Source organism: Alligator mississippiensis, chromosome 2, assembly GCF_030867095.1.
Source record: "Alligator mississippiensis isolate rAllMis1 chromosome 2, rAllMis1, whole genome shotgun sequence".
Lineage (NCBI taxonomy): Eukaryota > Metazoa > Chordata > Crocodylia > Alligatoridae > Alligator > Alligator mississippiensis.
The window spans coordinates 148,282,449-148,295,377 of record NC_081825.1 but is presented as its reverse complement, the minus strand read 5'-3'; the positions used below and the strand labels follow the sequence as shown (position 1 = coordinate 148,295,377).

The 12,929-nt window shown below is 43.4% G+C and overlaps 1 protein-coding gene across 8 annotated transcripts in view; it reads left to right on the top strand.

The window, feature by feature from the left end:
- The window catches only part of WDFY3 (WD repeat and FYVE domain containing 3), a 378,134-nt gene that overhangs the window by 277,966 nt on the left and 87,239 nt on the right, over positions 1–12,929 (top strand). For all 8 annotated transcript variants that reach the window (XM_059722254.1, XM_019479325.2, XM_059722256.1 and 5 more), the window contains 2 exons: positions 9,428–9,663; positions 11,339–11,473. In XM_059722254.1, the coding sequence (XP_059578237.1) occupies positions 9,428–9,663; positions 11,339–11,473 (371 nt within the window). The remainder of the gene's footprint in view (positions 1–9,427; positions 9,664–11,338; positions 11,474–12,929) is intronic.

Here is a 12,929-nt window from a genome sequence, read left to right as displayed (position 1 = left end):
GGCAATCTTGCTGTTTGCTACATGCTCCTGGTCTCTTTCCTCATATTTCACAGCCTTAGAGACTCTTTTGTTTTTTTCAAGGAGACCAGTCTTTTAGCAGTATCTAGGGTTTCAGCTTTAGTTAAGTAGGAAAGGGAAGGTTAGTCAACTTTAAATTGGGCTCTGTCCCTGTTTTGTGCAGCTATATTCTGGAAAAATATTTTTTTCCTTCATTTTGCCCTTCAAAACCAAGGTTCATATTGTTTTCCAGGGCATGTTGTATGCAAGAAAATATGGTACATGATTTCTACAGGTATTGAGCCTTTATTGTTCCTATCTAAACTGTTAAGCGTCTCCTGGAAGCTTCCTTAAAAGACAGTAGTATTCAGTGTGGTTAATAGGGCTCTCCTAGGACTGAGCATGATTGGAAGCTCCTTTATATTTCATTGTAGTTTTCAAGTTCATTATATATAATTCAGTGCTGTATACTTAGCATGCACATAGGAATTTCAATCAGATGATTTAATTTCTGAATGTCAGTTTATTTTAAAAAGACAAGTGGTGGGTGATCCTTTTTATTGCAATAAATGAAGGGATCAATAGACAAGGTGCAAGCATTTAGGAATTGATTCTCTTCAGGAGACTGAGAGAGTAGAACCATGTGAGATAATAAAAACACTGGGAAATTAGATGATTCGAAGTCAGAAGTATCCTGCTCCCTGGATAAGTTTCTGGCACGTTGCTTCATATTTTTATTTTTATTATCATTTGAGTAATTTGAGTGACAGAAGTTATTCACACTGAAATCAGGGCAACTCTTTCTCTCTTCTTCCCTGCCCCCTTTTTTTCCTTTTTCTTTTTTTAAGTGACTTCCAAGGTGCTTTTCAAATTGCTCCTTTGTGATTTTTATTAAATGTTTGCAACAGGAACATCAAGTCTTGTCTTTTCTGATTTGGCAGGAATGTTTCTTGGGGGATTCACATGTGTTAACAGAGTTCTCTTATCTTCATTAAAATAGTATAAATTTGAATCTATAAGAATGACCTATTTGTTCTGAATGTCCGTTAGATACTAAGGATTATGTAGGAGTTAATAAAACAGACAAAAACAGGTTGCAAAACAGTCTTCGGTCAAGATTTCTCCTTTTCGGTTGCTTTTTTATGGTCTTGATTAGTGAAATTTTCAGTAGTTACCAGATATGGTAGTTTTTGTCATTTTAAACAGGGCCTGGATTTCTAATGTTAAAATCAATCAGGTTTGTTGTTGACAAGTATCTTTTAGGGCTTTTTAAATTTATTGTGATGAAGTAAAAAAAAAAAAATAAGTGGGGAGCAGAAGCCCAGTTTCTTCCACCATCTCCTCAGAAGGAAGGAGTGTCTACAGGCAACCCCTGCTTAGTGCTCTTAATTGGTTCCTGAAAAACTGAGCATTAAGTGAAATGACCGTTAAACGAAACGGAAAGTTTTTGATGACCCAAGATGGCGACTGCGAGTGTTGCAATGAAATTTGCTGAGCGCTAAGTTGAATCAGGTATCAAATTAAAATGAGATCGTACAGAAAGGACAGGGTGGGGAAAAAAGGGGGAGGGGTTGCGCTCTATGTCAATGAGCAATATACGTCAACCCTCATCAAGACGGAATCCAAGGATGAGGAAGTAGAAGGATTGTGGGTTAGGCTACGTGAGGGGCAAGGAGAAAGGGATTTGGTGGTAGGGGTCTGCTACAGACCCCCACATCAAGGGGAAGAAATAGATGCGGGGCTCCTGAGGCAGCTCACGGAGACCATAAAAGCTAAAGAGGCGGTAGTCATGGGGGACCTAAACTACCCTGGCTGGGAGACATAGACGGCAAAGTCCCACCGCTCATGCAGGTTTCTAACCTGTGTACAGAACCTCCACCTGACTCAGGAGGTACATGGTCCCACTAGGGGGAATGCCATACTGGATCTGGTATTGGCAACGGGGGATGACATGGTAGGGGACCTACAGATCGGTAGCCATCTGGGGGACAGTGATCACCTAATAATAGAATTCACCATAAGACATCGAGTGGGTAAGGTAACTAGTAGGGTGAAAGTACTAGACTTTAGGAAAGCTGATTTAAATGAACTCAGGCGATTAGTCAAGGACGCACTGCAGAGTAGGAGTTTTGAAATGATGGGAGCCCAAGAAGGGTGGCTGTGCCTTAAGGAAACGATCCTTCGGCCACAAAGCGAGACGATCCCCATGCGGGGTAAAAGAGGGAAAGGGGCCAGGAGGCTTCCCTGGCTGACCGCAGAAATCCAGGGCAGCCTAAGGGCCAAAAGGGGAGCACACACAAAGTGGAAACAAGGAGAGATCACCAAAGACGAATATACCTCCTCTGCTCGTGCTTGTAGGGAGGCAGTTAGACGGGCCAAAGCTACCATGGAGCTGAGGATGGCATCCCAAGTAAAGGACAACAAGAAATTGTTCTTTAGATACATAGGGAGTAAAAGGAAGGCCCAGGGAGGAATAGGACCCCTGCTAAATGGGCAGAAACAATTGGTGACAGACAGGGGGGACAAGGCTGAACTCCTGAACAAGTTCTTTGCCTCAGTGTTCCTAAGCGAGGGGCACGACAAGTCTCTCACTGGGGTTGTAGAGAGGCAGCAGCAAGGTGCCAGACTTGCATGCGTAGACCCTGAAATGGTGCAGAGTCATTTGGAAGAACTGGATGCCTTTAAGTCGGCAGGCCCGGATGAGCTCCATCCGAGGGTGCTGAAGGCACTGGCCGACATCATTGCAGAGCCACTGGCGGGAGTATTTGAACACTCGTGGCGCACGGGCCAAGTCCCGGAGGACTGGAAAAGGGCCAGTGTGGTCCCCATTTTCAAGAAGGGGAGGAAGGAGGACTTGGGCAACTATAGGCCAGTCACTCTCACCTCCATCCTTGGCAAAGTCTTTGAAAAAATTATCAAGGCTCACATATGCGAGAGCCCGGCAGGACAAATTATGCTGAGGGGAAACCAGCACGGGTTCGTGGCAGGCAGATCGTGCCTGACCAATCTAGTCTCTTTCTATGACCAGGTTATGAAACGCCTGGACACAGGAGGAGGGGTGGATGTCGTATACTTAGACTTCAGGAAGGCCTTCGATACGGTATCCCACCCAATACAAGTGAACAAGTTAAGAGGCTATGACTTGGATGACTACACAGTCTGGTGGGTGGCGAATTGGCTGGAGGGTCGCCCCCCGAGAGTCGTGGTGGATGGGTCAGCTTCGACCTGGAAGGGTGTGGGCAGTGGGGTCCCGCAGGGCTCGGTCCTTGGACCGATACTCTCTAATGTCTTCATCAGCGACTTGGACGAGGGAGTGAAATGTACTCTGTCCAAGTTTGCAGGTGACACAAAGCTATGGGGAGAAGTGGACACGCCGGAGGGCAGGGAACAGCTGCAAGCAGACCTGGACAGGTTAGACAAGTGGGCAGAAAACAACAGAATGCAGTTCAACAAGGAGAAATGCAAAGTGCTGCACCAAGGGAGGAAAAATGTCCAGCACACCTACAGTCTAGGGAATGACCTGCTGGGTGGCACGTAAGTGGAAAGGGATCTTGGAGTCCTAGTGGACTCGAAGATAAACATGAGTCTGCAGTGTGATGAAGCCATCAGAAAAGCCAATGGCACTTTATCGTGCATCAGCAGATGCATGACGAATAGGTCCAAGGAGGTGATACTTCCCCTCTATCGGGCGCTGGTCAGACCGCAGTTGGAGTACTGCGTGCAATTCTGGGCACTGCACTTCAAGAGGGATGCAGATAACCTGGAGAGGGTCCAGAGAAGGGCCACTCGTATGGTTAAGGGCCTGCAGACCAAGCCCTACGAGGAGAGACTAGAGAAACTGGACCGTTTCAGCCTCCGCAAGAGAAGGTTGAGAGGCGACCTTGTGGCTGCCTATAAGTTCGTCACGGGGGCACAGAAGGGAATTGGTGAGTATTTATTCGCCAAGGCGCCCCTGGGGGTTACAAGAAATAATGGCCACAAGCTAGCAGAGAGCAGATTTAGATTGGACATTAGGAAGAACTTCTTCACGGTTAGAGTAGCCAAGGTCTGGAACGGGCTCCCAAGGGAGGTGGTGCTCTCCCCTACCCTGGGGGTCTTCAAGAGGAGGTTAGATAAGCATCTAGCTGGGGTCATCTAGACCCAGCACTCTTTCCTGCCTATGCAGGGGGTCGGACTCAATGATCTACTGAGGTCCCTTCCGACCCTAACATCTATGAATCTATGAGTGTTATAGCGAAATAGCACTAAGCAAAACAGCGTTTACCGCAGGTTGCCTGTATATACCATATTTACTCACATAGGAGGTTCCCCCCTCCCCCCCAAGTCAACAAGGGGGAAACGCCTCTTGTCTTAGATTTGCATACACAGTGGGGGAAAGGAGATGGGGGAGGTGGCTGCCTTGGCTCTTGCTCTGTCTCTGATTCTGGCTCTGAGCCTGTTTCAGGACCAGTCAGATCCACCGTAACCTCCTGCCCCACCTCTACTTCCCTTCTGCAGCATCTGTTGCTCCCTTACTACCAGGCCGAGCTGGGTTCCGGCTCAGACTGGGCTCCATCCTGGGCACGGAGCGTGTCGAAACTCCTTCACCTACCTGGCCAGTCAGCAGCACCGACACTGCCTCCTGGTCAGGCAAAAGTTGAGCTTCTATATGCTGTGGTCCGTGACCCAACAGCCTGAGTAGCGACTGACAGTAAAGGCAGGGCTGCCTCCTGTGGGAAAGAGGCAGAGAGTGGGGTTGGGGGCAGGGTGCAGGTGGTAGGGAGCAGGAAAGATGCAGGAGGAAGAAGTGAAGGGGCAGAGGGCACCTGACCACCTCCCCCCCCCCCCCCCCCCTCCGGCCCCATTCCCCTGACCCCTCTAGTCACTGTTTACATGCTGAGGCAGTGGGTGTTTATAAATTCATAGATGTTGGGGTTGGAAGGGACCTCAGTAGGTCATCGAGTCTGACCCCCTGCTCTGGGCAGGAAAGAGCGCTGGGGTCAGACGACCCCAGCTAGGTGCTTGTCCAGTCTCCTCTTGAAGACTCCCAAGGTAGGGGAGAGCACCACCTCCCTTGGAAGCCCATTCCAAATTCTGGAAACCTTTACTGTGAAGAAGTTATTTCTAATGTCCAATCTAAATCTGTTCTCCGTCGATTTGTGGTCATTGTTCCTAGTTATTCCAGGGGATGCCCTAGTAAACAGCATCTCCTATTCCCTGCTGCCCTCCGCTGATGAATTTATAGGCAGCCACAAGATCACCTCTCAGCCTTCTCTTGAGAAGGCTGAAGAGATCTAGGTCCCTCAGTCTCTTCTTGTAGGTCCTTGCCTACAGGCCTCTAACCATATGAGTGGCCCTCCTTTGAACCCTATGAAGGTTTTCCTCATCCCTCTTGAAGTGTGGCACCCAAAACTGGACACAGTACTCCAACTGCAGCTTGACCAGTGTTGCATAGAGGGGAAACATCATCTCCCTGGACCTGTTTGTCATGCATCTGCTAATGCATGATAAAGTGCGGTTAGCCTTGTTGATCACTTTGTCTCAATGATGACTCACTATGACTCCAAGATCCCTTTGTGCTGCTGTGCTGCTGAGAAAGTCATCCCCCAGCCTGTAAGTGTGTTGGTGGTTCTTTTTGCCCCGGTACAGCACTTTGCATTTGTCTTTGGTGAACTGCATCCTATTACGTTCTGCCCATTTTTTTCAACCTGTGCATATCCGCCTGGATCCATTCCCTACCCTCTGGTGTGTTAACTTTGCCCCATAATTTGGTATCACCTGCGAACTTGGACAAGGTGCTCTCTACACCCTCGTCCAAGTCACTGATAAAGACATTGAATAGCACCGGCCTTGTGGCACTCCACTGCCCACATCTTTCCAGGTCAATGTTGACCCATCCACCACCACTCTCTGGGTGTGACCCCTAAGCCAATTTGCCACCCACCTGACCGTGTAATCATTTACATCACAGCCTGTCAGTTTATTTACAAGAACAGAATGAGATACTGTATCAAAGGCCTTCTTAAAGTCTAGGTAGATTACATTTACCTCAACTCCTGTGTCTAAGCATTTTGTGACCTGGTCATAAAAAGAAACAAGGTTAGTCAGGCAGGCTCTACCTGCAATGAATCCATGCTGATTTCCTTTCAGTATTATTTCCCCTGCTGGGCTCCCACAAATGTGATCCTTAATGACTTTTTCCAGTTTTCCCAAGGATAGAGGTGAGACTAACTAGTCTATAGTTTCCTGGTTCCTCCCTTCTCCTCTTTTTGAAAATAGGGACCACATTGGCCCGTTTCCAGTCCTCTGGGACCTGACCGAAGCACCATGAGTGCTCAACAGCTGTGCTAGTGGCTCTGCTATGACACTGGCCAATTCCTTCAGCACCCTTGGATGAAGTTCATCCGGGCCCACTGATTTTTTTAACACATCCAGCCCCTCCAAATGCCCCTTCACTGAGTCTGCGCTAACAGTTGGTGGGTTGGTGTCCCTCCTGTCTGTCTATGATTCAATTGGGAGATTTGTCTTGGTCTGTGTCTAGGAATACAGATGCAAAGAACTCATTGAAGAGCTCAGATTTGTCCATCCGTCCGTCGTGTGTTGTCCCGTCTGTGTGTGTCTTCCCTCCTCCCCCCCGGTCACCAGTGCCAATGCTCTTGAGCTTTAACGCCTCACTAACTAATCTCCTGAGCCTAGTCTTCTGAAGTCTAGCTCTTCAGCCCTGCTGGTTAGTTTACCCACCCCTCACCTGATAGTGAATTCAATCTATCGATGGTCACTATGCCCTATGTTATCTTGTACCTGCAGATTCCCCACCAGGTCATCCCCTGTAGCTAACACCAAGTCCAGCAAGGTGTTTCCTCCAGTGGGATCGTATACCTCCTCTGTTAGTTGGCGGTCCTGTATGCAGGTTAAGAACCTACATGAGCGGTTAGATTTGGCTGACTGCTCCTCCCAGCAGATGTCAGGGTAGTTTAGGTCACCCATGACAACCATTTCTCTTGACCATGCAGCCTCTGAGAGCTGTCTGGAGAATTTCAGGTCTAGCTCATCCTCCTGGTGTGGCGGGCTATAGTAGACCCCCACTACCAAGTCCCTTTCCCCCTGACCTCCTTGTAATCTTATCCTGACCCACAGTACCTCGGTTTGGCCCTCCTCTGATCCCATCTTGATTATACAGGATGTACATTGTTCCTTAACATAGCAACACCCCCACCCCCTTTTTTTCCCCACTCTATCCTGTCTGTACAACCTGTAACACTCAATGCCTACTGCCCAATCATGAGTAGCGTCCCACCAGGTTTCAGTTAGTCCAACCAGATCAAAGTTGTTGCTTGCAAGCAGGAGTGCAAGTTCCTTCTGCTTGTTTCCCATGCTCCTAGCATTAGTGTAGAGACATTTAAGGCCCCTGATGGGGCTCGAATTCAAGACAACCCTCCAATATTTAGATTCTTTACCTGGAAAATTGTAAGAAATTTATAAATTTTCCATATATAGAGTTTAATTACTAAGTGGTAGTCTTGAATCTAAGATGAGCCTGAATTGAAGTATATACAGTATTACCTGAAATTTTATATTGAAATTTTAACTGTGATTATATCTGAATTGGCATTCTGCTTAGTGTATCTTCTACCCTATAAGGTTCTATCACAGCCTCTTGAAAAAGTAAGGTTTTCAAAATAGTTCCCAATGTAGGGTCTGATCTGAAATATGCTGAAGTGAAACGAGTAGGTCTTTCTACTATGTTTAATAGGTTTTGGATAAGGCCCCTATTTTAACAGTAAAAAGGTATTGCCCACAGTTACTGGGTTTTTGGTTGGAGCTGTGTTGGTCTAAGGTTCTTTGGGTAGATGTGATATCTTTTCTTGCCCACAGTTAGGAACTTTGTTCTAGTGTTGTGTCTTCATAAGCAATTACCTCCATATCTTGCTTACCCCATTAATTTACTTTTAAAAGAGTAATGATATATTCAAGAATATTTGTGTGTTTTATTTTTTTTTATTTACAGTATTTTTCCTGTTGAGACATGAGGGAATATAAATTATGTGCTTACCAGCAGCATTTAAAAACCAAGTCATTCTCCTCTGAACTGTCAAACATTTTTATGCTACCTTGCTATTCCTCACATAAATAAAATTATTTACCAAGTTTTTGTCTAAAATTATTTCCCATGCTATTTCCTTCAGGATAGAAAACTAAGAAAATAAAATTGAACTTTGAACCATTAATAGATGAATGAAGCATGAGGAGAAATTTATGGAAAATAGAATTTCCCTAATGTGATTTTAGACTTGTGAACATTTTTGTTTATTTGTTGTTTACATGTTTTATTTAGTTACATGGTTGTTATGTACATTTCTTTTCTTAGGTTTTCAGAATGCTAAAGTTCATGTTGCACCTGATTATCTTGTCTAAGCATCAACATTTACATCTTTTATTACAAAATAAAATATTTGGTTCAGGGACTCCTAATGAAGTTGGGTAAAAAGCCATTCATATTAACGGCCACTTGTGTGAATTTCATGCAGTTCTTTATTGGGTATTTCTTTTCAGTTTGTGTTATAACAGTTAGTTTTTGATGGTCAATTATTTACGTATTGGTTTTAAAAATTACAGATGTAACTAATAGATAGTGTGGCAAGCTATGCCAGAAGGATCTAGTACTGTACTATTCATGGAGACTGAACAGTCTTTCTAGTGAAGCCTTTGCTAGACTAGTACTCCTTCTTTGCATAAAATGTTTCCTTTGAAGTGCTGTCCATTCAGCACTTTCCACAGCCATTAAGTATTTTTGGTGGGGGAATTAAATAATTTGGCTAGTTTAAATTGGTCAGGCCTTTTGATAGCACCTCACTTAAGTCTGGCTGCTTTTTCACTTCCATCTTCTGATAGGATAGAATTAAGAGTGTTTAATCCTTCGTACCAATCTGATTCAATCAGTAAATAAAAGAATGTGAAATGTTCCCTTTGAAGAATCTTGAAAACCACTTTACATTCCACTTACTCAAATGGCCAGCGAGACAGTCACTTCAGGATATAGATCACTGACTCTGCTACTTGAGGTCAAGGTGAAACACCCCTCCTTTTCACCTATTGGAATGTTGTTTTCCATAATAGAGACTTTTAACTTTTCTCTTAAGAGCCACTACTGGCCATTGTCTCAAAGTGCTTGAATAGAAATACTGCTGCAGCAAAGTGGTCTTATCTCTTAGTAAAATACCCACATGATAGTGGAAGGATATTATTATAATGACTATTTTGACAGTTAAGTTTTAGAATTCTTAAAAATGTTAATGCTGATTTGTGATGAGTGTATTGATTCATTTTTAATAACTGTTCATTTCTACAGATCTCCCTTCTTTGCCTGAATAATTTAGTAAGAAAAATGGTGTTTCTATATAGACAATTGCAAATTAACATTTTTGGCCTTGTGTATTTCCCTTTCTCTTAGGATTCAATGTTGGCAGAAGTGCTGGTGGCAGATCAACTCTCAGGGAGATTAACCGGGATGCATGTCATTTTCCAGGCTTCCCAGTTCTCCAGTCCCTTCTCCCTAAGCATACTAATGTACCTGCGCTCTATTTCCTCCTCATGGCACTTTTCCTGCAGCAGCCAGTCACTGAGCTGCCTGAAAACCTGCAGGTCAGTGCACCTGTCATCATCAGCCGATGTAATCAGGGTTGCCAGGTAGGGATTTAGTAAGATATAAATGTAATTCTGCATATCGCCAAAAAGAATAATGGGTTAATCACCTCAAATAACTCCACAATCAGTTTATCAGTTTTGTATTCAGATGTTGGGATTCAAGGGCTAAGTAAATACTCTGTAGTATATGGAGAATAACCACAAAAAACCTGTCTTAATTTCTGCTTCTCCATAACTGAAGTGGTTGCTTTAAAAAAAACAACAACAAAACAGTTTTTTCGGTGAGGGGTAGACGGATGTTTTATGTTCTAGCTCAGGGGTGATTAACAACCCCAACCTGCAGACCAGTTCTGGGCCCCAGCATTCTTACCTGGCTTAGGAGGCTTCCCATGGGTCCAGAAATTTGGCGTGGGGGGCAACGCAGGGCCAGAAGTTTGAGCACCACTGATCTAGATAGTAAATAAGGCCTAGACCTTCACTCTGTGACATGCAGGCAGAACCTTGCTACCCTCATGGAATTCTGTTGAAGTTAAAAGAGCTCTGTGAAACCACAGACCTGTTGCAGGAATGGGAACTAAACTGTTGGTCTTGACTGTGACTTGTGAAACCTGTTTTTAAAAATCTGCTTTAGTTCCTAAGAAGGCACATTTCGTCCTTTGCAATACATGTATTGCTGGGGGCTGGGACATTGTAGAGGAAGCAACAGTATAGGAAGAATATGTGGTCTTTGAAGGTTATAGGCAGAATTATGCTTTTTATTAGGAAAAGGGTACAGTAGTTTTTAAGTCTTTTTTATTTTTTAAATGGCACCTAAATTTGTATAAGTAACACCTGGTGGTTATCTTAGTGAATGGCATTATATTGGTTTTATTGCACAACAAATGAGTGCATGTAATTTGGGGTAGCATGGAAAACAAAGCCAATATTTGAATAGCTAATATTAGCGCAGTAGAGGGAAGAATCATAATTCAGGTTGACATAGTGCTTTGTAGGATGGAGTGAGCACTAGCATCCATTTAATTGTAGGAAACAAGGAACAAGAAATAGAGAAGTATCTGTAAATAAACTTATGTTCCCTTTCATCTGTAATTATATAAAGGTTAATATATTATTGCCTTCGTCAGTAACACATTTGTGTATGTCCAAATTGAAGTGGATCCTTTCAGTCTTAATTTTCTTTATAATTCATGCAATTTTACTTGAAATACGCCATCTGAAAATTGAAAGCAAAACTGCATAACCTGCTTAAAATAATTAAACTTTGTAGGTTTAAAATCGGAGGTTGATCACAGTATTTATAAACGTTCATGTTGTTTGTTTTTGTCATTGGTTTGATTTTGACTTGATGGAAAAACAGATTGGCTTGTTTTTAGATATGCAGCACTTTGTAGATTTTGTTCTGAAAACTACGAACAAATAAGTTGAGTCATTGACAGGATTGTTTGAGATTTGGAACACTGTTTTAAAAGATTAAGGAAAAAGACATTCGTTCTGGGAAGGAACGTTTACCTTGTGCTCCTCATGACGTGACTCCTTCATGGAGTTCTTTGCACTAAATCCTGGAGGGAATGCCATGTGGTATATTTAGTGATACTATATCAAAATAAAGGAGCAATCACTTACGCGATATAGAAAAGCAGGAAATCAACAATTCAGTTTCTAAGGAGCAACGGTTAACTGGCTTTTCTGTTTCTTTCTTCCACCACACCTCTAATAGTTTGATTTAGACTCTATTTGGACATTTATATTTGGAGTTCCTGCCTCCAGCGGCACTGTGGTCTCTTCAGTTCACAATGTTTGCACAGAAGCTGCCTTTTTATTACTGGGGATGCTCAGGAGCATGCTGAATTCTGTGAGTACAAAGTTCTGTTTGTGTTCCTCTACCTATACAGAATTTGTATCTCCTTCAGTCACTGTTATGATGGACAATTTAGGAAGGTCAGGGTTTTTGCGGGAGAATAATTCAGTCAGGACTCATAATTTTGTTGTTAGCTATCTCAAATTATTCTTGGCCTACGCTTCGTTTATTTATTTTCTCATTTTTCATTATCTATAGAAATACACAGAGTTGCAAGATTAATAGTGCTTTTGCCCCGTGAAATTAGGCATTGAGTTTTTCCACTTAAAGTAGAAATGATAAAGTGCCCTTTGCAGAGGTTGTGGAGTTTCTTTTCTGATTGGGGGATATTTAAAACTATGCAGCCCATCTGCTTAGAGTTGTGCAAGTTACAGATTTTGTGCATGAAGAAACAGCCATGTGCAGACATGTCTATTGACTATTAATAGCTTCATACTGGAGGAAATCCACTGGGTACCAGAAAATATGTTTTGCGTTTTTTTAAATGCTTATTCTGAACTCATCCATAGAGAGAGTTTGATGTTGCCGTTCCTTAGAGACAACATGTTTATCTGTTTAAATAGTAAAGTAGTCCTTTCATTTCCATAGAAATTATTTGAAACCTGTATTTCAGTAAAAATAAATAAATAAATAAATTGAAAGATGCTACATCACTCCAATAGAGGGAACTGGCTGCAAGGAGACTCCTATCCCTATTTGTTACATTGTAAAGTGGATTCGCTTTATGTGAATTTGATTTATGCACCATTCTCTAGGAATGCACGTACCATATAAATAGAGGGAAACCTGTATTGGGTGAAAATGTGCTATGGAAAGTGAGAGAAAACTAGATAAGAAATAGAGTGAAACAGACTAAAGTTAAGTTAGAGGAAAGAGCAAATAAGCAAAGGTTTATAATACAATTTGAAAAACAGAAAAAAAATTCTTCTGAAATTTTTTCCTTTGTTTGTCTACTCAGGCCCCAGTCTTTTGCCTGCCTTAAGTGCGGCCCTACACTAGCACAGGGGTTCATTTGCTTAGCTTTTAGCACATGATTTTCATGTTACTAATTACTCTTTTATGTTGATAATTTTCCAGGTAGTGGGGCTGCAGCCACAGGAAGAGCAGCTCCAAGACTTTAGGAAGGCCTTCGACACTGTCTCTCACCCCATTCTCATTAAAAACTAGGGGACTGTGACGTCGACACCTACACAGTCAAATGGGTTACTAGTTGGCTGGGGGGCCGCACCCAGAGAGTGGTGGTGGATGAGTCCCATTCAACCTGGAGGGATGTGGGCAGTGGGGTTCCGCAGGGCTCAGTCCTTGGGCCTGCACTGTTCAACATCTTCATCAGCGACTTAGACGGGGGTGTAAAAAGCACCCTGTTCAAATTCGCAGACGACACTAAGATGCGGGGAAAAGTGGGCACGCTAGAAGGGAGGAACAGGCTGCAATCGGACCTAGACAGGTT